General features: G+C 35.2%; 4 protein-coding genes across 6 annotated transcripts; 3 read left to right on the top strand and 1 right to left on the bottom strand.

Annotated features, from left to right (window-relative positions):
* Positions 1–4,304: 4,304 nt before the first annotated feature.
* LOC108224718 (peroxiredoxin-2E, chloroplastic) lies at positions 4,305–5,330 on the top strand. Its single transcript, XM_017399416.2, has one exon. The coding sequence runs from the start codon at positions 4,479–4,481 to the stop codon at positions 5,157–5,159; it is 681 nt and encodes a 226-aa protein (XP_017254905.1). The 5' UTR covers positions 4,305–4,478; the 3' UTR covers positions 5,160–5,330.
* LOC108225227 (pentatricopeptide repeat-containing protein At5g12100, mitochondrial) lies at positions 5,173–8,658 on the bottom strand. The gene has a single exon (XM_017400055.2). It carries the CDS (start codon positions 8,611–8,613, stop codon positions 6,223–6,225), a length of 2,391 nt encoding a protein of 796 aa, XP_017255544.1. The 5' UTR covers positions 8,614–8,658; the 3' UTR covers positions 5,173–6,222.
* A 1,916-nt stretch (positions 8,659–10,574) lies between these two features.
* LOC108224496 (protein PSK SIMULATOR 1) lies at positions 10,575–12,831 on the top strand. Of its 2 annotated transcripts, none has more exons than XM_017399136.2 (2): positions 10,575–10,695; positions 11,014–12,831. In XM_017399136.2, exon 2 carries the CDS (start codon positions 11,061–11,063, stop codon positions 12,795–12,797), a length of 1,737 nt encoding a protein of 578 aa, XP_017254625.1. In that variant the 5' UTR covers positions 10,575–10,695; positions 11,014–11,060; the 3' UTR covers positions 12,798–12,831. The 2 variants fall into 2 exon arrangements, with proteins under 2 accessions (XP_017254625.1, XP_017254627.1); XM_017399138.2 differs by having other exon boundaries at positions 10,616–10,695; positions 10,976–12,831.
* Positions 12,832–13,979: 1,148 nt separating this feature from the next.
* LOC108224987 (pyruvate kinase 1, cytosolic) lies at positions 13,980–22,535 on the top strand. Of its 2 annotated transcripts, XM_017399766.2 has the most exons (16): positions 13,980–14,247; positions 14,332–14,428; positions 14,600–14,697; positions 14,977–15,132; positions 15,796–15,873; positions 16,110–16,241; positions 16,843–16,923; positions 17,030–17,101; positions 17,202–17,291; positions 18,002–18,146; positions 18,405–18,493; positions 19,287–19,382; positions 19,523–19,590; positions 19,719–19,818; positions 21,463–21,522; positions 22,225–22,535. In XM_017399766.2, exons 1-16 carry the CDS (start codon positions 14,179–14,181, stop codon positions 22,375–22,377), a joined length of 1,584 nt encoding a protein of 527 aa, XP_017255255.1. In that variant the 5' UTR covers positions 13,980–14,178; the 3' UTR covers positions 22,378–22,535. The 2 variants fall into 2 exon arrangements, with proteins under 2 accessions (XP_017255255.1, XP_017255256.1); XM_017399767.2 differs by lacking the exon at positions 19,719–19,818 and having other exon boundaries at positions 14,061–14,247; positions 22,225–22,479.
* The last annotated feature ends 3,217 nt before the right edge of the window (positions 22,536–25,752 follow it).

The raw sequence follows: 25,752 nt of genomic DNA, 5'->3' as shown, positions 1-25,752 counted from the left end.
AATTGAATTTGCTGCAAGACTAAATAACACTTAAATTTATCACAAATGTGCGGGACAAATTATTAATATCACATTATTAGAAATGCAGGACAATAATAGTGTAAATTATAAAAATAATTTTGAACTAAAACTAAAACTCATGTCGATGATCTTGCCGCAACTGAAGTCATGATATCTCAAAAATCTATTTTACAAACTACAATGTTCCGCAATTGTTGTTTACTAGAAATGCAGGATAATAATATTTAATTATGTCCTTTAATTGTCAAATTATTTTAACGGTGGATCTTGTAGTTTGTAAGGATTCCAAAATTTGTGTTATCCATTGAGCCCAACTCAATATATATATATATAGAGGGCTACTCTGGTGAGAATTTTAGGTGGTGAGAACTAGATACTGGGCTTAAAATGAGGGCCCAAATCATTAATTCTAAATGTCAGCACCAATCCTTTCACGCCCACTCGTACCACTCAATACGCCTCCTCTCCTCCACTCCAAGCTTCTTTCTCACCGGAATCCACATCCTGCCTCATCGATGCCGCCTCTTCCACTCGCCTCTCAATTCGTCCACCAATCTCATCGTCTCTCCGCATGGCTCCGCTCTCGGTTCCCGTCGCTTTCGAGCCAGAAAGTAGTGCTCATTGTTTCGCCGCCGTCACTGCACGTTTCAGTTCTCTACTTCTCGCTGATTTCGATGAATGTTATTGTTTCGCCGGCGAATCTGCTTTCAACTCCGTCAAAATTGGAGCATCTGGTGAAGTTGTGTGATCCGGTGATCGCGTTTGTTACGAGTTCTGTTAGTTCCGTGAGACACCTATCGGCGCTACCTAATGTTGTAATTGACTCACCTGAGTTTAATTAAAAACTTTGCTTAGGGTTTTGTTTATTATTTAATCAGTTTAATATGTGCAGAGCACTAGTTATGTATTTGCAATTAGTTGCAGCTATTTCATTAAGTTTAATTCATATGTTGGTTTTGAATCCAATTACACCATTTTAACATGTGCAGAGCATCTTACTAATATATACAAAGCACTTAAGTATACACAAAAACATCACTTAGAATTATAAAATATACACTTAAGTATAAAATATGCACAAAGCACTTAAAATGATACACAGAGCGCTTAAAATGAAGATGACCTTTAGGATAATTTTTGAGATTCCAGAAAGGCCTTGCTGTTATTCTACGTGACAAGGTTACAACAAGAAGACTGCCATGCCAAACACAGCCTTTCATTGTTAAGTATGAATACATACTAATTATGGCTCGTTGAGGAGGTTTCTGAACTTTATTGTTGTAGTTGCAGTTGTAGAGGGCTCCTTTCTAGATTTAGTGTGCTTCAAGTGTAAAGCATAGATGAGATGTTTGGCAACAATATCAAGATAAGTTAGTTTAATCGGCGAAGAGTATACATTGTTGAATGAGTTTGTTACAATATAAATTAAGAAAAAGTGGGAATGTATATAAATTTTTTGATCAACAATCAGTTGTATTGTCATTAACAGTTTTTCTTCAAATAATTTGTCTACAATGCATGTTTTACGAGATGATATATGTTGTGTTTAGTAGATATCACTTTGGTCGTATCTACAATCAGAGCTTTGAACAGGTAATTAAATCACCAAATTTACATAAGCTAAATATAAAATACAAAGCACTATAATATATATACAAAGCACCAAAATAATACATACAAAACACTAAAAAAATGTACACAAATCACTAAAATAAAAAATCTGCTGAACCAAAAATAATGACTAAATCTTGACATTATCATCAAAATATTATCTTTACAGAGTCTTAAAATACCACACTATAATTTCTTAATAATATTACAGAGTCTTCATTCAAAAAATTGAGAAAAGTAATATAGTATTTCAACTTAATCTTCATCACTTCCATCACTTTGATAATCCTCTCCGGCAGATGTTTTTTTCTTGCTCCGGCTCCTGTGAGCCTCTGTGGCCTTGTTGTCATTGGCCCTCCTGAAAGCCACCACGACCTTGTTCTCCTTGGCCCTGCTGCTCCTGTGCCAAGTGCGGACATGCCATCTCAAGTTGCCCAGCTCCATTCGTCACCACAAAAGATCTTAATTGCCTTGAAATCGAAGAAGATAGTTGACATGCCTCCCTGAACAAACACATCAATCAAGATCACCCAAATAAATACATTTATAAACATCGACATATCCAGTGAGAATGAAATGAACATACCTATGTGATGTTAGAAAAGGAAACAGTAACATCAAAATCTTCGAGCGGCCTAAAGTCACTAGGTTTAACCTCATAGAGCTCACCAAACTCATTTAATTCAACATGATTCTGCCTTAAGATATTAATATTATTCTATGATTCACCACCACCGAAAGGCAAAGGCTGCCGAAAAGACACAAAGCCCTGAATAAGTACACAAAGCATTTATTCTGTTGTTATGTTTAATTAAAGCCTTTATTAAATGCACAAAGCACGTACTAGAATACACAAAGCACTTAAGTATACACAAAAAATCACTAAGAAGTATAAAAATACACTTAAGTATAAAATATGCACAAAGCACTTAAAAGTATACACAAAGCACTTAATAAAAATTCCTTGAAGACTGTGGCAAACTTCAGGGAAATATGAAAACTTCACCTCCTCCTTCATCTGCTTTCTAAACCCACCACCACCATCTTCTCCAGCCACCACCATCTCCGGCAATCACCTAAAAATTACCACTGTCAAACAAAAAATCACCACCAGAAAATGAGAATTCACTGCCGACAACCGAAAAATCACTGTCGACAACCGAAAATCACCACAACCTGCCACTATTTCTTCCCGTCTACCAAACGTCCATTAACCCCAACCACAAACATAATAACAAAAATCACTATATTTAAGTATGAATCACCATAAATTAACTATCAAATTCACCACATCCAGAATTGTATCTGCCCACGAATCCGGCCACCAACCCCATTCATCAGCTCCGATCACCAACATCGTACCAAAAATCACCAGATTTAATTATAAAACACTACAATTGAACTAAACCACCACATCACCTCCAACACCACCGTCTACAGATCCGCAATATCTAACGAATCACCAACTACAACCCAAAATCACCAGAAAATGAACGTATATCAATACAAATTGAGAAAATACCAAATTTACAAAAAATAATTAGGGGAAGAAGCCGGAAATGAGCTTCCTGAAGCTAAAGCGGATCCATCAGTCGATAAAAATGGTACTGACTTTACCGAAGCTGAATCTATAGAAATTGCTAGAAAATCGTGAAACATCGACGAATAGAAGCTACAAAATAGACAACCGGCGATGGGGTTGGGCAACGACTAGGCGGTGGAGGTGAGAGATAGAGTATGTGGATGATGAAGATGGGTGATAACTTTATGTGTGTATTTATATGTCGTATGTATATTAGAGAGAGAAAGGAGGAAGCTGAGCCGACGGCGGCGGTGGAGGTGTTGGGGTAGCGACGGTGGGGATGGGTGGAGAGATCGAAGGCAGTGGGGTGAGAAAAATGGGGGATTAAAATAAACTCTATTGTAAATTGTGTGGTTATGATTAAATTTAGATATAAAAAATGAGTGGTTGTGATTGGTTCTCAGTTCTCACAATAAGGTGGGTTCTCATTTGAGCACTTGCCTATATATATATATATATATATATATATATATATATATATATATATATATATATATATATATATATAGGCCAACATTCAAGAGAGGGACTCCTTATATGGAGTTACATAGTGCGTCACTATAAATCATCAATTTTATTATAAATTCTGTTATAAAATACATATAAAACGTGATTCTAATATAGAATACTATAAAATATATCTATTCTAAGTAATTTAAAACTTAAAATTTGATTAAAAAAAGCATATTTTCGAAACTGATTCCATAACAGAATAATTCTGGATGATTATTATTCTGTTATAGAATCATGTTGAGATATTGCATAATTTTAGATGATCTTTGGAATAAAAAAATTGTATATCTTCGTTTTCGGTTTAATAATCAAAATTTGCAATTATATTTCATAAAAAATATAATAGAATATATATTATGTGTATATTTATAATGGTGTGCTACGTAACTCCATATAAGAGGGTATGCTATGGAGTGCTACCCTATATATATATATATATATATATATATATATATATATATATATATATATATATATAAATTGATGGACTCGATTATTTTTTAAAATATTATATAATTTTTTTTATTAAATTATTTCCTCTTAACAAGACAGTACAAATTAAAATTTCGAGGTTTTCTTTTGGAGTTACCTCACAGCCCTTTGTTGTTTTCCCCCGCATAGTTTCATCCGCCCATACGCCCCCCAGTCTCCAAACTCAACCTAAACCCCAATTTACCTTACCCAACTCCCCTTGTTAACACCCCATCTTTCTTCATCTCCTCTCCCCAGACAAACCCTCTCCGAATCATCAATGGCATCCATCACAGCATCCGCATCATTCACCCTCTCCAGACTCATCTCCGCCCCCAAACCCTCTCTCCTTCCCCTCAAAGCCTCCCTCATTTCATCCTCATCCTCCTTCACTTCTCTCCCTCTCAAACTCAAATCCTCCCCCAGACAACCCCTCAGACACAATTTCTCAACCACCCCCAAAATCTCCGCCACCATTTCCGTCGGCGACACTCTCCCGGACTCCACTTTCTCGTACTTCGATTCCGCCGGGGAGCTCCAGACCACCACCGTCTCCGATCTTACCAAATCCAAGAAAACCATCTTCTTCGCCGTCCCGGGGGCCTTCACTCCCACCTGCTCCCAGAAACACCTCCCGGGCTTTGTTGAAAAGGCGGCGGAGCTCAAGTCCAAAGGGGTCGACACAATTGCTTGCGTTTCGGTTAATGATGCGTTTGTGATGAAGGCGTGGAAGGCTGACTTGAAGGTCGGGGATGAGGTGTTGATGTTGAGTGATGGGAATGGGAATTTCACGAAAGCTATCGGAGTTGAGCTTGATTTGAGTGATCAGCCTGTGGGGCTGGGAGTGAGGAGCAGGAGGTATGCAATGCTCGTCGATGATGGGGTTGTGAAAGTGTTGAATTTGGAGGAAGGTGGTGCTTTTACTTCCAGCAGTGCTGATGATATGCTTAAACATCTTTGAGGAGGTGGACTAGTTCTTTTTTTTTGTTTGTTTTATTTTAGTTAAGTTATGAATATGAACTAGCTTTGTTTCAGATGCTGAGATTGTACCAGTCTTCTCTGTTTCCGAATAATCTGAGTTTTCGACATTGAGTTTAATAAATTAACTCCTAGACAATGGCTGCTTCATATACTTGTTCATGTTTCAATTCCTACTTTGTGTATGATTTGAAGTTCTAGGATGTCGATATCTGCTTCTTCTTCTTTTGTTTTAGTAATTATTGAAATCACTTATTTACTCCTTTTTATTGGCTTAAATACCACTTGTTATGTGTTGTTGCTTGTTAAACATAGTGGCTTAAATACCACTTGTTATGTGTTGTTGCTTGTTAAACATATCTCAATATCAATCTCGGGCTCAGAGATTATATGTTAACTGTTTAAGACATATCTCAGTTTGTCGCGGTTATTTGTACTAGGTAAGAACTCGCTTTGTCCCTAATGTCACTTACTTGACGTTTCCTGCTAATTACTTGAAGAAATTTCTCAACCAAAACTCATCTCAAGCAATCATCTAATGAAGTCATTGTAAGAAATGGTAGATATTGTGTATTGATTGTTTCTAATTTATGTGGCTTGAGTTCTTCTGTGCACCTGAGGGATGTGAATATGAATCTCAAAAGGGGAGGACGATTGTGTGGCTGGCTGGTGATGAACAATTGTGATAAGGCTCCCTGAAGCTAGGGTAGTCATGCTCCAGATTTCTCAAACTGCCATCTTGCACAGTTAAAAATAAATTAACAAGTGAAAGCACAACAATTTAGAATATTTCACCTTCTCACTCTAATTCAACTAGTTTGATTTCTTTTAATATTATGTGTTATTCACATCTTAAATGTGATACATGGTAAAAGAATGATAGTGCTGGCTGCACATAAAATTTGATATAAACAAATTTAAAAGCATATACAAGCTACAACTTCCGACTCTAATTGAGAAAAGGAATCAAAAATAATATACTCCGTATGTATATAAGTGGCGAAGCTGTAATCTTCACCCTTTTTAGTAACAGCTGAGGATATATTTCACTGCATTTTGGTAACAGCAGAAAGACCCCCATAGTCATCAGGACTCCAATTATCTAATCCTTTAACACTGCTCATATCTGAGTAAATAAAACTGGCCTCTTCCCTTCTTCCCTCCTTTATTAAGCCAGCAATAAGCTCCTTACAGGTGCCAACACTAGGGAGAAATCCTTTTCCAAACATTTCTGTGTACCAAGCATATGCTCCGAGATAATCCTCAAGTTTACAGTGCCCCTCGATAAGTGTAGTATAAGTAATAGCTTTTGGAAACAATCCTCTGGTTTGCATATCATTTACAAGCTCTTTGGCTTCCTGGGTTTTTCCGTCCTTTAACTGCCCAATAATCAAGCTATTGTACGTCATCAAATCAGGAGAAATTCTCCGACACACCATCTCATGATGCAAGGCAAGTGATTTCTCAACATTTCCCTGCTCAGAATAACAACGAATGAGTTCATTATATGTGACTCGATCAGGAGTCAATTTATTCTCTGATAATTCTTGAATGAGTTTCTCTACTGTTACCATACAGTCCTTGCACACACTAATCAGAGGATGATACGTATTCAGTGTAGGTGTGATCCCACAAGTTTTCATATCATTGTACAACTTTAAACAATTGAGGGTGTTTCCAGTCTTTGCAAAACCTGAAATTAGGGTATTGTATGTGATCACGTCAGGTCTTAAACCTGCATCCGTAATTTGACGAATCATTTCTTCAGCTTCAACTACTTTGCCAACCTTGCAGAGTCCATTTATAAGTGCATTGTATGTTACAACCGTGGGAACTATGTTTACTTCAAACATCTCATCAAAGCACCTAAAAGCATGTTTCATCGTTCCAACCTCGCAGTATCCATCTATGAGCATATTATATATATGTGCATTGGGCATAACCCCTCTAGTAACCATGTCCCCGCGCATTAGTTCAGCTTCAAGTAGCCTTCCACCGTCGCATAAAGATTTAACTAGAGAACCATAGCTAACTACATTAGGATTTAACCCTCTGCCTTCCATTTCTTCAAGTATTTGGAAACATTTATTAAAATCGCCAATTCTGCCATAACCTTCTATTAGGATGTTGTATGTCTGCACATCTGGAGGAGGGCCCTTCTGAACCATTTTCTTTAACCATATCTCTGCCTTGTCCATATCACCCAAGTCACAAAATTTATTAATCAGTGTGTTAAAAGTTATACAGCTCAGATTTAAACCATAGTACTCCATCTTCTCAAAAACAGAGATCGACTTTACAATGTCACCAACCCTACAATACCCATCCAAGATTGTATTAAATATCACCTCCGTCGGAACAACCCCGTTATCCAACAACCCATGTAAAATCTCCTCCGCTTTATCCACCTTTCCTCCCTTGCACAAGACATTCAACAAAACACTGCAAGTATAACTATTAAGTCGAACACCTTCCCTCACTGTTTCATCATACAAATCTAATGCAGCATTTGCATCACCGCATCTCAAATGCCCATCAAACAGTATACTATAAGTATATCCATCGGGAACAAACCCACAACACCTCATTTTCGCAACCATGTTCTTCGCCTCCACCATCCTCTTCCCCCGACAAAGACCACCAACCAGTGAATTAAACGTAATAATACTCGGTCTTACATTATCAAACTTCATCCTCTCAAAAATACCAAAAGCTGCTTCCAAATCCCCCACCTTACAATACCCATCAATCAAAGAATTATAACAAACACAATTCCCCACCACCCCTCTCTCAACCATTTCATCAAACACCTTCCGAGCCTCCTCAACTCTCCTCTCTTTACACAACCCACCAATCATAACATTATACACAAACCCACTAATACTCACACCACTACTCCTCATACACTTCATCAATTCAAACCCCCGTCTCAAATCACCCGATTTTACCGCTGACTGCACAGCCTTAGCATAAGTGAACTCATCAACATTCACACCTAAATCAACAAGCTGGTTAAAAATCTCTAGGGTTTTACTATACTGACGAGATGATACTAAACACTCTAGAAACAAATTAAACGCTGCAACAGAAGGAAACATATCATCTCTTCTTATTAACATGTATACATCAGTAGCTTCAATGGGTAATTTAGCTTCAGCACAGACGGTTAAAAGTAAATTAGAGAGAGTAAATTTTAAACTGGGCGGGACGGTTGAAAACAGAGTGTAAAGATCAGAGGATGAACTGAAAAGAGAGTTTGATATGACAAGAGATCGAAGCTGCCTTTTAGCTGGTTCTGTTTGGTTCTGTCCGATAAGAATTGTTAGCTTTTTTACTTGTTCATACCGCTCTCGCTCAAGCTTCGCTGATCGAGAGTCTGTACATATGAATCGGCAGAGGCGGTAATAACGGACCAGTGATTTGTTGCGTTTGGCCATTTTTTCAAAGCGGGGTGATGGTGCTATTTTGGAACAAATACTCTCTCCTCCCCGGAATAAATAGTTTTCGTCCTTGACCTGGCGAATTGTATATTATTAATTTTAATATAAAATTTGATTATTTGAGTAATAATAGATAATTAATTTGTAGAATAAAATTTTATATAATTTGATTACGAAAATAAATAAAATAATAAAATTAATTATTATAAATAAAATAGATTATTGTGGGACATAAATTCTTCTTTTTTTCTTATGTCAAGAAGAGCTTTGAATTCTATTTTTTTAAGATACTTTTCCTCTATTATAAATTATAGGTCTCGTTTATTAATAATTATAATTTATTTTGGTTTCATCCGTTTAATAAATTTTAAAAGTAATTTATATAATAAATAATTCTATCAAATTTATTGATAAAAATTTCTTGATCACAAGTATGAAAAAGTGAAATAACAAAAATATAATAAGGGGTTGTTGGTTGGGTTCGAGAAGTGTTATAGGGTTGGAACGAGTAATCGGGTTAAGCTGGTATGAGTTTGAGGTATCATATCTGATATCATGTGTTTCGTTGATTGTTGTAATCAATATATACAATTCTTGTAAAAAATAAATTATTAATTTATATTAATTAAAAATATTAATAGAATTATTATTGTTATATATTTTTGTATCATTGATTTAATTTTATATCAAACATTAATAGTTTATTACTTTTTATAGAGACGTGAAAAAAAAATGAATGCATCTAATACCTATCTCTTGTGACAAAAAAATAAAAAAAATACCTATCTCTTCAATTTAAGATATGAGTTTGAGATTTATTTATCAAGTATGTGTTTGGAATGGACAAACAAATTTTAGTTAAATTCATGAGAACTTTTTTTTTTTTTTGAAAAAAAAAGAAGAAATTAATTCAATAATGAAAAGCCATACGGCATCTACAAGAACAATCGAGTCGAACAAACATGAAACAGATCATATCGCTGATTAATCTAATCTTTGCAAAGACACAATCAAGCGATTTGTTGAAATTGATATATACACATATAACCTTCATCAAAACTTCATCAAAACTCGTTTGAGCTATCGATCGTAACTGCAATCCCATATAAATCTTTACCACTGAATCAATCCCTTGAAAATTTGGCAGATCTAACGTCCTGGACATTGAATCACACCAAAGCACACCAAAAAACACACCAAGCTCTCACAAGGAGAGAATAAACAAAACCCAAATAAATTAGGAACAAAACTCACCCAAAAAAGATTTTATCAAACAAAGATACAATCTTGAAAGATAGAAATCCTTACCTGGGGAGGAGTATTATTGAAAAACAAGAACAAAGCAAAGAAAATAATTGATTTGGGGCTTTCCACCGGTGAAAACCGATGGAAGCCCCTCACGACGGCTAGGGAAAAGGAAGAAGTTTGAGAGGTTTTTTTTAGGGTTTTGAGAGGAAGTTAATCATCTCTTAAACTTATTGTTACAAATTCATGAGACCTTAAATAATTTTTTAGAATCTCAATCACATAGACCCATATTTCAATAATTCAGCCAAATCTTTTAGCATCAATTATACCCCTAAAATATTTTGCCTATCTTTGAATAATTCATACGATCCGAAACAATAAGTTATAACAACCCCAGCTAGAGTCGAATTACTAGACTGTCCTGTCTTTATCAATTATCCATATATATTCTTCTAATTCATCTACGGGGTACCGGTACTCCTTTTATTCTCACAAAAATAAATAAATAATACTCCCTCCATCCCAAATTAGATGACCTTGTTGACTTTGGGCACGTAATTTAAAGTTCATTGACCGCATAACTACATGACTTATTTTTTAATTTTTATTTTTGCAAATAAAAAATAAAATATAAAATTTTTATTTACAAAAGAAAAAATAAAAAAATAAATTTCGAAAGTAGACGGTCAATGTGCCCAAAATCAACCAGCTCATCTAATTTGGGACGGAGGTACTAATACTAATTCATATCCATTCTTCTCTCTCCTCTTCGTTTTCTTTCAACTGGAGCATAACTTTCGCGAATGTCGATCTGAACATTCCCAATCAACGGTAACTTTCCTAATTCCGCTTTCTACCTTCTCTACTTTCTATAATTCGAATCGATGCATTTTCATTTTAGAGCACCTCTCTATCGTTTTTTTTTTTTTTTTCATTTGTTGCTCACTAACTGCAAGCCCGCATGTACACTCTCATTGTTGTTCATGTTTGTTTAATTGTTTGTTGTTGCTGTTACCTGTATATGTAATTATGTACGTATTTTTGTTTTAACTAAGTTTTTTTTTCTTACCTGGAGTATATTTTTGTTATAAATTACGGTGTTGTATTTTAGGTTTTGGATAAATGTTGTGGCGATTGATTTTGATGCAGGGAGTTTAGAGTTCTTTCGAGGTTATATATAAATTGATTGTGGCATAATGAAGGGGGATACAGTATTGGAGTCATGGTTTGGTAATTTCTGGCGGAATTCGCGAAAAAGCAGCGGAACTGAGCCTGAAAAGGCTGTGGTTGGAATTTTGACATTTGAGGTTTCTACTTTGATGTCTAAAGTGGTTAATTTGTGGCAGTGTTTAGGGGAGAAGCAGATTATTAGATTGCACGAGGAAATATTGTCGTCTCCGGGGATCCAAAAGCTTGTCTCGGAGGATGGTGATTATCTTATGGGGCTTGTTCTTGCTGAGATACTAGAGAGTTTGGGATGTGTGGCCGAATCAGCGGCGAGGTTTGGGAAGCGGTGTGTAGATCCTTCGTATCATAATCTTGATAATATTTTTGATGATTTTGTTAATACGGGGCTTAACTGGTCAGGATGGGAATATAGTTTGAAAAAGATGGAGAAAAAGGTCAAAAAAATGGAGAGATTTGCTGCGGTCAGCTCACAGTTGTTTCAGGAGCTGGAAGTGCTTGCTGAGCTTGAGCAGACTTTCAGGCGAATGCATACTAGCGTTGGATTGAATCAATTGAAGTTACTTGAGTTTCAACAAAAGGTCTTGTGGCAACGTCAGGAGGTGAGAAATTTGCGTGAGATGTCGCCCTGGGTTAGAACATATGACTACATTCTCCGGCTTTTGTTAAGAGCCCTTTTTACCATAGTTGGGAGGATAAAGCAAGTTTTTGGAGAAAATCAAGTGAGAACTGTTTTGGGAAGTAATGGTTATGTATTTGGTACTAATGATTGCCTTGTTCGCAGCCATTCAGTTTCTGCTCAGGTGCACTCTTCTGTTCACCCATCAGAAAACAAACCGTCCCGGTTATACTCAGGGCCACTGGGCAGATCAATTTCGAATCTGGGATTGAGTAGTGTAAAGAAAGGACCAAACAACAAATTGCATACTCCTTATCAGTCATCGATTCTATGCGGAAAGCCCCCCCATGGAAAAACCAGACGATTAGCTCATGCAGGACCTTTTAAAGGATGCATGACAAGCGGAAGTAATTCTCCTGTGATGCAGAACAGCATGTCTGTAACCAATTTCTCTTCGAAGCCAAGCAGCATCTTCCAAAATGAAATGGATAAAAGGAGATATAGCAGCACAGTTTCATCCTGTGGAAACACACTTAATATAAAAGCATCCCCTTTAAAGCATAGGTTGTTGGCTGCTCCTCTATCGACTCTAGGTGGCGCTGCTCTAGCTCTTCATTATGCTAATATTATCATATTAATTGAGAAGCTAGCTTCCTCTCCTCACTTGATCAGCCTCGATGCAAGAGACGACCTGTACAATATGTTACCTAGCAATGTCAGAACATCTTTAAGCGCAAAGCTTAAATTATTTGCTAAAACATTGGCTTCATCAGTCTATGATGCTTACCTTGCTGCAGAATGGAATCTGGCAATTGCAAATATATTAGACTGGTTGGCTCCACTTGCTCATAACATGATTAGGTGGCATTCAGAGCGGAATTTTGAAAAGCAGCCAAGGTATTCTGGTACGACAGTGCTTCTGGTGCAGACCCTTTATTTTGCTAATCAAGAAAAGACGGAAGCTGCAGTTACAGAACTTCTCATGGGTCTTAATTATATCTCAAGGTTTGGCAGGGAGTTAAATGATAAAGCTTTCCAGGAGTCTTCATGTAGTGCTTTTAGCAAAGATTATTCAGCCTACAAGAATAACTTCATTCCAACTGTGGCAGACCACACAACTGGAAACTAGTGTTTGTCAGGCCTCTCCTATGAAGTGGAGATATTTATAAAAGGGGTATCTGTCTAGCAAATAGTTAGTAAGTTTTCCTGTTTTTGAAGAGAGCTTTTCAATGGCTAGAAAAAATTCTTTGAACTTGGGAGTAGAGGGGAGCATTAAGACACATATCAATCAAGACAACAATCACCCAACAGTTCTTGTTCTATTTAAAAGATTGTTATCTATTCTGCCAATGTGTAGGGGTAGCAGCGTACAGATCAGCAATGCGAGTCATGCTCATGTGTCAGATAAAAATAGGTCTTACATGCAATATCGAGAGAAGCATGTTCGTACATAAAGAATCCTGATTTTTTTTCTAGACAGATTCAGCACAAAGTCTTTTTCAGCATTTGTTTCAGTGTATATGGTAATTATTTTTTCTGAAATATTTCTTGTAGCTCTACTTACAATAACATGCTACTTGTTTCACATAATTATGTACGAGCTTGGAAATTTAATCCTTTCTCTATTTATGTGAATGTCATTCTTGATATTTTAATTGTAGCTGAGGTAGGAGTAAAATTTAATATAACACCTTCATGAACGACAGGATGCTACGCAAGGAGTTATAAAATATAAATTTCCATTTAGCAAAAAAGAAATTTTGAAAGGCTGGAGGCATATTTCAATTACTGAAGAGATGACCACCCAAGACGTTGTTGAAAATTATCAAGTGATTATTGTATCACTTATCAAACAATTTCCTGGTTTCCCAATTTTATGATGCTCTTCATGTGTATACAAAATTCTATAAATCCATCATCTATGAGAAGATAAAAAAACCAGGAGAAAAGACTTCATATATCATATACCCTAAATACCATATTTATGAAAACTTATCTGAAATATCACTTATTAATATTAAATAATTTAATATTTTTGTATTAAATTTAGGCCTCATCAGAGAATATAACATGATATCTTAAAATGAAACACTACATAAAATAATGTTTGGTTTGATCACGACTCCGGCCATCCAAACAACTAAAAGTAGTCAAATTTCACCAAGACAAGATATACAAACTTCAACAAAACAATTACTCAAATTGCAAAATATATCGGAGTTTTTTCTTTCAATAAATAAATGGGTCATATTTACTCCAAAATGTAGAAAGTACAGTATATAATACTGGGTTGGAGTGGGCGGGCTTTTTGTTGCATGTATACAGGCACCGAACTCGCTGATGGCTCGGTAAACACTGACCCACTATTTTCCCCACGTACGTCCAATACAATCATCTGTGTGAAATATACTTAAAATCAATTACCTTGAGGATTGAGATCCTGCTTAATCAAACCAGTAGATTACATATATATATTCATTGATCCACTGTGTTGGATCAGTCAAGTGAAAATGCAGTCGAATCATTTGTTTCTCGAAGAGCCAATCAGGATGGCTTCCATTCTCGAGCCTTCTAAAGCTGTAAATATTTTTGTTTCTCATTTATTTTACATGTTTTTATTGTCGACTTTAGTGTTATTTTGTTGTTACAATTGAAATTTGCAGAGATTTTCCGCGGCAATGACAAAGATCGTTGGGACATTGGGCCCCAAGTCGCAACCCATTGAGACTCTCTCAGCTTGTCTTGAAGCTGGAATGTCTGGTATCATTATATGTGTTTATCCGCCTGTTTAGCTTTTTATTTTTTGTACGTTAAATAGGTTAGTTGGTGAAATCTTGTCATTGGGGATTATGATTTTAGCTACTAAGGATTTGAAGTGACTGGAAATAATGTAGATTGAAATTTCTTGATGTTCTGCATGTGTTGTTTCAGTGGCTAGATTTGATTTTTCATGGGGTGATTCCGCTTATCACCAAGTGACTTTGAACAATTTGAAGACGGCTGTCAAGAGCACCAAGAAACTATGTGCAGTATGTGCTTTTATATTTGAATCGCATATTAGTATTCGTTCTTGTTTTTTTGATTGGTGACTTGTAGTTGTTTAGAATGGCTTCTTCAATTTTGGTCCGGACATTAATATAAATGTTAACATCATTATATTGTTTCACTCATCACTTAGGTGTAGAAGTCTTTCAGGCTGAACAAAAGCATAGTAGATCATTATAGATATTATTTCTAAAGCCTTTTACGTTGTCAGATTGTAAGTAAAAATCAGGGAAATGGTGATTTTTCTTCTGCTTGACTTCCAGGTTATGCTAGATACAGTGGGTCCTGAGCTGCAGGTTGTCAATACAGTTGAAAAGTCCATTTCACTCCAGGCAGATGATACGGTCATCTTGACACCTTTTAAAGGTCAAGATGCCACTCCCGAACTGCTGCCAATTAACTTTGATGGACTAGCTAAGGTTTTAATTCTTACATCTCTCTCCCTTATTACGAAATTATATTTTGGTATCAAAGAATTTAAGGCATTATGATTGCATGTTGAACAGTTCAAGTAAAAAAAACATGCCCTCATCACGGAGCATGCTTTACAGATAAATTTGCTATATTGGATAGTTTGTTAGTCTAATTGGTTTCTTGTTTTCCACTTTATTTATAATGGCTCAAAAATAGGAAAGGTGTATCTTGAAATTTTTAAAGACCTTAAGTGTATGCACTTGGTTTCTAGTAGACGTTGCAATGAATCCTGTATTGTAAGGCACAACAGGATGATCAACATATTGGATTCAGTCTTAAAAGTAGAACCACATGTAAAAAGATGTTTAGCAACCACAACCTCAATTTAAAAGGATTTTAGCAGCTAAGCTTGTGCCAATAGTAGACCGTTGAGCTTGTGCATATATGGTCTTTTTTACAACAAAAGAGACAGAAATATTAATAACTAATTAACAGAACTGGTGCAACGGTCTAATCCTTTTTGTGGCACAGTTGGCAATATTTAATAGGCATGGATTATTACCCTTGTACTCCGCTTAAATCAGTAATATTATAATTATATTCAGATTACTAAGCACTTATTGGTGAATCTGTATATACTTACTAGTTATGCTCACATGTTGCTGCAGGCTGTGAAGGTTGGGGACACCATATTTGTTGGCAAATATTTATTCACGGGAAGTGAAACGACTTCTGTTTGGTTGGAGGTATGACCGGACTGACGGAGCTCTTGTGACGGATTGAATAATTTTCATCCACGTCCCTTTTTTCTTTTTTGCTAGTTGTCAATATCGTTCCCAGTTACATAGTATCTGTAGTCTGTTTGGCGATTAACCGGTTAAGGTCATTTTTTTTAGGCCCACCAGGCAAGTGTTACTTCATATGTGTTAATAAATTATATGTTGCATTACCTTATTTTATGAAATTATATTGGGTTGAGTAGGTTAAAAGTGTGGATAATGATGATGTGGCTTGCACCGTAAAGAACACGGCAACATTGACTGGGGCATTGTTCACTCTTCATGCCTGTCAAGTTCGTATTGAAATGCCTACCCTCTCTGATAAAGATAAGGAGGTTAGCACTTTGTCTACTGTTTACAAGCAATACAGAGAATGTATTTGGCTGCAGGATGCCTTTCCATGTTTTTTTTTTGTTTAATAAACCTGCCACATTATGATTTAGGAGTCATGTTATTAAAACAATAAATATAAAGTTCTCACAGATTGATCTTGAAGAAGTATCCTTTATGTGATAATTAATACTTGTATGTAGCGTTATAAATTTTGTTGCATTTTATGTGATTGTTTTTCAAATTTTTATTCTTGCTATAGTGTTATCAGTATTATGATTATTATTTGTTAATTGTGTATTTCTTATATCCCTACCTCCGTCCCTCTCCACCCTCCCCCCAATCTGCGACCCTGTGAATAATGTTCTCTACCCTGTCTTCGCTACTGTGAAATTCTGACTATAACAAATTGAGCATTTCAAAAACACATTTCATTATTTTGCCTTTTTTGGCTTGATTCCTGTATGTTTGGTACTATTGATGAATCATTGACTGTTTCCATGTTCATCATTATTGCTCTAGCAGCCTTTTGTTTGGAAAATCAGTGGTGCATATAGTTTGGCTTATGCTTCTTTATCTTTTCCATTTATATTTATTCTTAACTAGGTTATAAGCACATGGGGAGCTCAAAACAAAATCGACTTTCTATCCCTTTCATTTACACGACATGCTGAAGATGTTCGTGAAGTAAGTTCCCTTCTGGGGGGTTGAGAGACACAATCCTGTGGTCCAGTTTTTGACTTTTTGGCCCCATGTATATCTATTGTAAATTATCTTGTTTCTTACAATGCAGGCCCGTGAATTTTTATCCAAGCTCGGTGACCTAAATCAAACACAAATTTTTGCAAAAATAGAAAATCTGGAGGTGCTCTTAGTTATTGCTGCTTTTTCAGGATTCCTTCTTACTTTGAAAAGCAAGTTTCGAGTATAAATCTTAATTCCATCATTATGTGAATTGACCATAGGGTTTAACCCATTTTGATGAGATCCTGCAAGAAGCAGACGGCATCATCTTTTCTCGCGGAAATCTTGGCATAGATATATCCCCTGAGAAGGTAATCATGACTTTACCAGGTGAAAGCCATTATTTACATAATTACATTTTATTTTCATGTAAAGATATAATTCACATTTTCATGCATAAATTCCCTTCTCATTAGATATACTGACATATGGTGGGATATTGTTGGTTGCTACTGGCTAATCAAATAAGTGGAATGCGCATAAATGCGTTGGTTTCTTGTAGCATGCTATTTAATTAATAATCAAGAAAGGGAGCCAAAATACTGGAAATAAGAGAAGAGCTCAAACATTTATTTAGTTACGTTTTAGTCATTCTGTGCTGAATCTTGCAGGATGATGCAGAAGTGTGTAGCCTAAGACCTGTTGCAATAAATTTAGTCAACCTTGGCCATATTCATTTATGAACTTGTCTGGATAAAACCTTATCAGAGCTAGCTGGACACCGACACAGACAAGCTAGTTGATGGCTATTTCAACTATGTACTGTGGCTATTTAGCCTTCTTTTTCTGTTATAATCTAGGGCCATAAGTATAATGAGTAGGATTTTTAATTTTTAAGGATCTCTATTTAAGGCCACTGAAAGAGCATGGAACTATTTAGCCTTATAGTTTATATGATCACATATTGTTGTATATGCACTTCTGTACAGAATATATGTCATCAAAGGTGTACCTTATTATGTAGGTGTTGGTTAATATATTAAATGGTGCTAACCAATGACTGTGATTGGGGATTCCATAGGTGTTTTTATTTCAAAAGGAAGCTCTTAACAAGTGTAACATGGCCGGGAAGCCAGCAGTTGTAACTCGTGTAGTTGATAGCATGACCGACAATCTAAGACCAACCCGTGCAGAAGCAACTGATGTTGCTAATGCTGTATTGGATGGTACAAATCTTTTCCTTCTTCCAGATGACATGTTCCTTCTCTTCACTGCTGCAGATTTGTGAATATGATCATGCTATCACTGTTGTGAATACTTATAATGTTTCCTGTGGTTGAGGAGGATTTTGCTGACCTGTATTAACAAATAGGCCCTATTAAATAGATTAATATTCTACAAGAAATTTATATGCTTTTCAGCAATATCATATTTAAAAGCATCGTACATATGTGACATATTTATGATGGTTACTGTTGTTTCAGGAAGTGATGCAATTCTTCTTGGAGCTGAGACTCTTCGTGGACTGTACCCTGTTGAGACTGTCTCTACTGTTGGTAGAATTTGTGCTGAGGTATTCAATACTAGATGGCCACATGAAATATACTGAGTGTTATTACAAAATTCTTTACTAACTTTCTCCCTTCTAGTAGTTGTTCCTCTTGTATTTAATCAATATTTGTTGCTGATATACGTCTTTGGGTTTTTTAAAAATTCTTAATGTTAATGTAAATAGTAAGGAAAGAAGTCGAGATTTTTCTTAATAGGCTTGAACCTGCACTTCCCTTAAGTAGTTGATGCAGGCCTAACTTGTTCATCTAAACACATCGAGGTCAGACAGAGTTCGTGAAGTTTATCAAAAAGAATTTTATGTTCAAGCTCAATTCATAAGATTAGAGCCCATCCTATTACAAGTTACTGCCAAGGTAGCAAAACAAATGACAACTTTCAAGTTTCTTTGGCAAAGGTCCCCACAACAAGTGAGAGAGGTCCATGTCCTTTCATATGTGCTTGATTCACAATATTAACTAAAATACGCAGTATTGAAGAACTTTGGAGGACTACGGGTAAGAATGTAGATGTAGATTGGTTGCCCAAGCCTGCATAGGATACAACTGTACAAGATCTTATCCACTTGGTATATAAGCTGTGGTTTTAAGAGGTTTTTTTAAAGCTCGGAAGTGTCTTCTTTAATGCCTGAGCTGGGAAATGAGATCAACTCTTACTGATTCTGTGTGATGACATGATATTATTGCCATCTTTTTCTTATTTTTGCTAACTGAAATTATTGTTAAGCCTCTCATGGTCAACTTTCCTAATGATATTTTGATAGTTTAACAAGCGTTGCATTTGCATCAATCAAATAGGCTGAGAAGGTTTTCAATCAAGAGATGCACTTCAAGAAGACTGTCAGATTTGTTGGAGAACCAATGTCACATTTGGAATCAATTACTTCCTCTGCGGTATATTATTTTAGATAACTGAAATATATGTGTTCCTCTGTAGCATTTTATGTATGCTTTCCTCAAGTTTGGACTCACTTCCATCTAAACGCAACACTCTTTTTATAGAGTGTTTGAAGGCTGTTTTCCTTTTTGTCTAGGTGCGTGCAGCCATCAAAGTGAAGGCATCTGTTATCATATGTTTCACTTCAACCGGAAAGGCTGCAAGGTATCTTGATACTTCTACTTCATATATTTTGGACTCAGGCTGAATTCAGGTTGTTTTGTTGTTGGTAATGTTGTTTTAAATTTTACACCCTAAGAATAGTTACAATTGTTTACAATATATGAATGTAGATTGATTGCGAAATATAGACCAACAATGCCAATTCTATCAGTTGTCATACCACGGCTTAAAACAAATCAATTACGTTGGTGTTTTAGTGGTGCATTTGAGGTAAATTCCTTATTAGAACTCTTCCTGTAGTTTGTTTATTTTTATTGGTCCAAGCACTCTGCTCTAACATTAAATTCTATTATTTACAATTTCTTGGTGAGGAAACTTGCAATTGATTATTGTTATAGCTGGCCATCAGTTTGTTTCTGTGCTATTAATTTAGGGGAATGGTGTTAGAATATAATATAAGATCGTGTAAAGTCCTTTCCTTTACCTAACACCCACTTGACATGCTATCAAAACTCAGGTAGAGGACTCAAGTCCGACTGTGTCACCCCCAAAATTCTCACAATTTATTATGGACATGGAAGCATATTATTTCCCGAAAGATGGGCGCCCATGATCCACTCTTCGACCCAAAAAAATGGGCTTTTGAGTGAGGCGGAATGCTAGAAGATTATATATGATCCTCTAAAGTCCTTCTCTAACACCCAAAGGTTTTAGGAGAACTGGTCCCTTAACAGATAACATTGCTTACTAATAATTCTACATATAGCTTCCCTTAGTTTAGATTTGTTGACCCAAGTATTCGAACTATAAATGCTAGCGGATATAGTTTACTAAAAACTTGACATTGATCCTTATGTAGTCCATTTCGTTTCTGTGCAAATAGTTTGACAGGAATAAATTTGCTTACTAGTACATTAGCTTTCTGTAATATCTGTAAATCCATGTTGTCTGGGAGTTTTTTTGGGATATAAGGGAAACAATGATAGAAGTTCCACATATATTTTTACCAAGCTACTGTTTAGTATTTTTTTTAATTTTTTTGCCAGATACTGTTTAGTATTATATGAATCAATAAACAGTTCACAACCACTATAAAAAATCAATTAACTTTCTTGATTAAATTGACATATAACCGTCCTAAAGAAATGTGCAAACAAAGCGCATACAAAAAACTTAGTTAGTTGCATTGGCAGGAAGCAAATGAGTAATGACAGCATGTTCAAGCATCATCACTAACTTCAACCGAGAAAGAAAGAAATCAGGACTGGTAAACATGTAGTATATTCAATAAACAATTATATCTATAAGGTTCATTCCACTACTTGACTCTTTAGCCTACATTTTATTCTACAGTTTGGCAACTTGTACTTGTGGACATGATGCTTTCATTTATTTAGTTGTGAGTTACCGAGTTCTTATGTGGCCTATGTTTGGTGTTTAGTCTGTTCCAGTGCTGTTCTTAGTATTATTCATATCTGTTTGCCCAAATGTATTTGAAGAAAAGTAAAGTTTTCAAAGATGTGGGGCCAGGCTTTAGCCTGGACACATCCTGCTTAAATATTTTTTTTTACTATTTATCTAAAATTTGACACTAAGCTTGATCGATTTCTTGTACATGAATATATCATTGCTGTGCAATCTGTTCCCGTATACAATCTTCGTGAACTTAAACTTACTATTAGATTCCCATATAGGCATATATACATTTTCCTCTGACTTTCAAAGAAGATATCAGGGTGCTATATAATCTCATACAATTTGGATGAACTTAAACTTACTAATATTAGTCTATTAGATTCTCATACATACTCCTTCCATATTTCCAGATCTGCATATAATTATGTAGATTTATCACATTACCATCCTGTTGGAATAAGCTAATACATTTACTTTCTTTACTTTACTTATGTGTAGGCTAGGCAATCACTTGTCGTCAGGGGTCTCTTTCCCATGCTTGCTGATCCTCGACACCCTGTAAGTTTGATCTTCTTTTGTCTTAAAGTTTAAAGTAATTATTCTCTTGTGATTAGTACTTAAAATGATTTTACTGTAATGTACTGCATGTGTCTATCATCCTGTTTTACACGTGATGTACTTTCTGTTTTGATAGCTCACATAGATTATATAGCACCAACTACCAAGGGAGGGAGCATGAGGATCCAAAACCATGACATTTGTCATGGGGGGAGGGAGTGCCTTGTGGGGAATTAGCTTTTTGCCATTAGGTTACCACTAAATCAATTAGCTGTCTTAATTTAATATCATTTTATCAGCCAAGAAACTACATAGTTTCACACAGTCAGGCTTTCTTATCTATGATCACAATTATATATTATTATAGTATCAGTATCTGTGTGATAAACATATGATATACTCAGTTCGAGCATTGCTCTTTCAAGAAGTAGTGAATTAACTTTGTCCAGTTGCTCTACACTTAAAAGATCCTGCTTTATCTTTTTAGCAGTTACCTAGATGCATTTTTTCTATCCTATGCATGCCTCTTTACTTCCAGGGGTGACTGCTGTGTAATTACAGTAGAGTTCTTACAGTAATTTATGGTCTCAACAACACATTCTTGCATAGTTTGCTGTGGGTGACATACATTGGCAGATTATACATCAAAACACTTCAATAATTTTGAAATATTTTAGGTTGATATCTTATGCCTTTATGCAGGCTGAATCTCACACTGTAACAAATGAGTCAGTCCTGAAGGTTGCGCTTGACCATGGGAAGGCCTCTGGAGTAATAAAATCGCGTGATCGAGTTGTCATCTGCCAGAAACTTGGGGATGCTTCAGTGGTTAAAATTATTGAGCTTGAAGACTAGACAATCATATGATCATTAATTGTATGTACTTTCTCCTCTTGTTTCAGAATATTGAGGTATAGTATTCAGCAAATAATGGAGAGATTCATAACTTTAGATCCACTAGACAATGTCAGCACCGATATTTTCTATTTCATGAATGGTAGTGAATTAAGTTATTCCTTGCTATATATATATACTTGTGCATCGAAAAAACATGTTTCATATCTCAAGATTCCTAGATGGAAGGTTTTATGTTTAGTGATGCATCTCACCTTTGCTTTTGGAGCTTAAAGACTCGACACTGGTAATACATTTTGCTTCTCGTCTAATTGCCTCAACCAACCCACGCTGCTTCTCTTCATTTCTTTCAGCAAGTTATATCATGAGTATTCGACAAACTTTGCTAGGATTTAGGCTATACAGGACACAGACTTCAACTCTGCCATCCACAAATTTGATTTCCAACTACTCATAAACAAGGAGATAAACCTATATGATTTCAGCTTGTAATATCAACCACAAACAGAGATGATCACTAATTTCAGATTTTGATTTATAAATGATCTGTGTGAAGGGCTGTGAAAGACCTTGTGACAGAGAAGACATGACCGAATGCACTACTCAAAAGTTCAATGGGGAAAACTAGTATAAACATAACAATTTCTTTACGCTTTCTTTGCTAGGGTAATACTCCATATGAATTAGCTTTTGCCATCTGAAAAGAGCTAAAATAGGTTTACTTATCTCCACTCTGCTGGAGACATTTGTTTGGCTTAAATTGTAGGTCTAGTATATTTCCATCAATTTGTCTTCATTATTTTGTCGTAGAAATTAATTCTAAAGTTCCTGAACTATATACACTTTTTTTTAGGTCCCTCAACTATAACTGTCAATTTATAAGTAATTCAACTCTTGATTTTTTCCTACCTGGCTTTTCGTTAGATCTGGTTTGACGTCGTTAGTTTTTCCGACGAACTTGGTCGGAAAAGCTCAAATCCGGTGAGCTCGAATTTTCCGACGAGGCTAATTTGAACATTAAAAATCACGAAAATAATATGAACATACTCATAATTACACGATCTATCAATCTACATCATTATAATTCGAATAAAAGCTATTAAAATGAAAACTAATACTCAACTCAAAATTCGGAAATTACCAAACTAAATTTTGATGGTATAGATGGATAGGGGATTGAAAAACGAGCAATTTGATTACTCAAGGTTCAAATTTGGATACCGGAATCACCTTCAAAATTATTTTTAATTCTCATGAACTTAAGAAGATCTGACGGCGTCAAACCAGATCTAACGGAAGGATCCAGATAGAAAAAAATCAAGAGTTGAATTACTTATGAATTGACATTTATAGTTCAGGTACCTAGAAAAAAAAATGCTTATAGTTCAGAGATTCTAGAATTAATTTTCCCTTATTTTGTCGGAAGAAACTACATACTCCCTGAAATATAGGTCGTTTGACTTTTTTGCACGTATTTTTAAGTCTTTTGACCACATGTTTAAAATCATTATTTTTGAAGTTTTCTTTTTTCTGAATAATAATATCAATTATATATTTTTATTCAGAAAAAGAAAATTTGAAAAATAATTATTTTTAGCATACAGTCAAATGACTCTAAAATGCGTGTAAAAAAGTCAAGCCACCTATATTTCAAAACAGGAGTAAGTTTCATAGTCATGCTTGCTTTTTAATGATCATAGTCATATATTATTAAACTAGTTGAGAAACCGCGCGTTGCGGCGGGCTATAAAAATTATATTAACGATTCAATATTAATATTTGTAAAATAAAATAATTTTATGGCTGTCTATAAAAATTATATTAATGTTTCAAAATTAATATTTGTAGGATAAAATAAATTTATATTATAAAAATCTTGATTTAATACCAATACTAATATATGGACTATAATACATGGTGAAATAATGAAAATAAATTTATATACGTAATTAATAATTTAAAGCATGACGAATCTTAATTTTATTTGTTTTTTTTTTGAAAAATAATCATGTTTTTACATTGTCACTTTCCTCCAATTTTTTTGGATTGATTGTGCACAAAAACATCTAACTTAAATCTGTGAGATAGCGGTCTATAACTACTACCCATGCTTCTAACAATCTTTATTTTTTAATACTGTATAAACAACCTTTACTTAAAAGTTTCTTGAACGGAGCAAACAGATAATGCATGAATAATTTTTTCCTTGTATACAAAGTAAATCATATCAAAATTAACAACAACAAACATGTCCGATAAACAAAACAAATATTATACAACCATCAACCATCAAGATCATGTCAAGACTATATTCTTTACCCGTGTTTGGATTTGTCGACTCCAATATAACGATATATAACTACCTTTGCTTGCAACAACCTTTATTTTTTTAATACTGTATAGACAGCTTTCACTTATCGTTGAATAAGAACGACACCTCCGAGTTAGAAATCGAGTAAGAAAACTATCACCAGAGAGAGATAGGGTCTTATCGTTAAAAAAGAATGACACCTCCGAGTTAGAAATCGAGCAACAGAACTATCCCCAGAGAGAGGAGAGAGGTAGGGTTATGGTATTGAGAGAGAGGAGATTGTGTTTAGATGATCCAAAACCCTACAATTTATGAGGGATTTATAGGTGCAGAGAGACTTGTGTGCTACTATTTCCCATAATTAAATAATTAGAAACAAAATCAGATTAAAACTTTCAAGCTACTGTATTCCATAAATAATTTGAAACAAAATCAGATTCTGAAACTTGCTTCTAGTATACCCGAAACTAAAAAAGGTAGTTCTAATTTTTGATATTTTTCATCCAAAAATTCCAGAATATTTAAAAAAAAAGAACGGAGTGATGTGAGAGGCGCCACCTACACGTCCAAAAATTGAGCAAGAGAACTAAGGTAGGTTTGTGGAATTGATTGAGAGGAGGTTGTGTTTAGATTATCCAAAACTCTACAATCTACAAGGGTATTTATAAGTGCAGAGAGACTTGTGTGCTACTATTTCCCATAATTAAATAATTTGAAATAAAATCAGATAAAAATTTTCAAGCTACTATATTCCATAAATAATCTGTCTTTCCCATAATTAAATAATCTTAAACAAAATCAAATTAAAACTTTCAAGTTATTATATTCCATAAATAATCTGAAACAAAATCAGATTCTGAAACTTGCTTCTAATATACCTGAAACTAAGAAAGGTAGTTCTAATTTTTGATATTTTTCATCCGAAAATTCCAGAAAATTAGAAAAATAGAACGAAGCGATGTGAGAAACGCCACCTACACGCCCCTCGCTTCTCCTTTATATAAGTATATTGATTACCGGTGTGTGGAATAAATACATGTAGGTACTCTGCACGAGCGATTGAA

Source organism: Daucus carota, chromosome 6 (assembly GCF_001625215.2).
Source record: "Daucus carota subsp. sativus chromosome 6, DH1 v3.0, whole genome shotgun sequence".
Classification (NCBI taxonomy): domain Eukaryota; kingdom Viridiplantae; phylum Streptophyta; class Magnoliopsida; order Apiales; family Apiaceae; genus Daucus; species Daucus carota.
Note: the sequence above shows the minus strand (reverse complement) of the source record. Positions and strands in the feature narration are given on the sequence as shown.

What these genes read in the sequence shown, in the direction of transcription:
- LOC108225227 (XM_017400055.2), bottom strand. Translation starts at nt 8,613, where the DNA reads ATGGCCAAACGCAACAAATCACTGGTCCGTTATTACCGCCTCTGCCGA.
- LOC108224496 (XM_017399136.2), top strand. Translation starts at nt 11,061, where the DNA reads ATGAAGGGGGATACAGTATTGGAGTCATGGTTTGGTAATTTCTGGCGG.
- LOC108224718 (XM_017399416.2), top strand. Translation starts at nt 4,479, where the DNA reads ATGGCATCCATCACAGCATCCGCATCATTCACCCTCTCCAGACTCATC.
- LOC108224987 (XM_017399766.2), top strand. Translation starts at nt 14,179, where the DNA reads ATGCAGTCGAATCATTTGTTTCTCGAAGAGCCAATCAGGATGGCTTCC. An exon ending in TCTCTGATAAAGATAAGGAG is followed by an intron (nt 16,242 to 16,842) that starts GTTAGCACTTTG and finishes ATTCTTAACTAG; the next exon opens with GTTATAAGCACATGGGGAGC. An exon ending in ATGCTGAAGATGTTCGTGAA is followed by an intron (nt 16,924 to 17,029) that starts GTAAGTTCCCTT and finishes CTTACAATGCAG; the next exon opens with GCCCGTGAATTTTTATCCAA.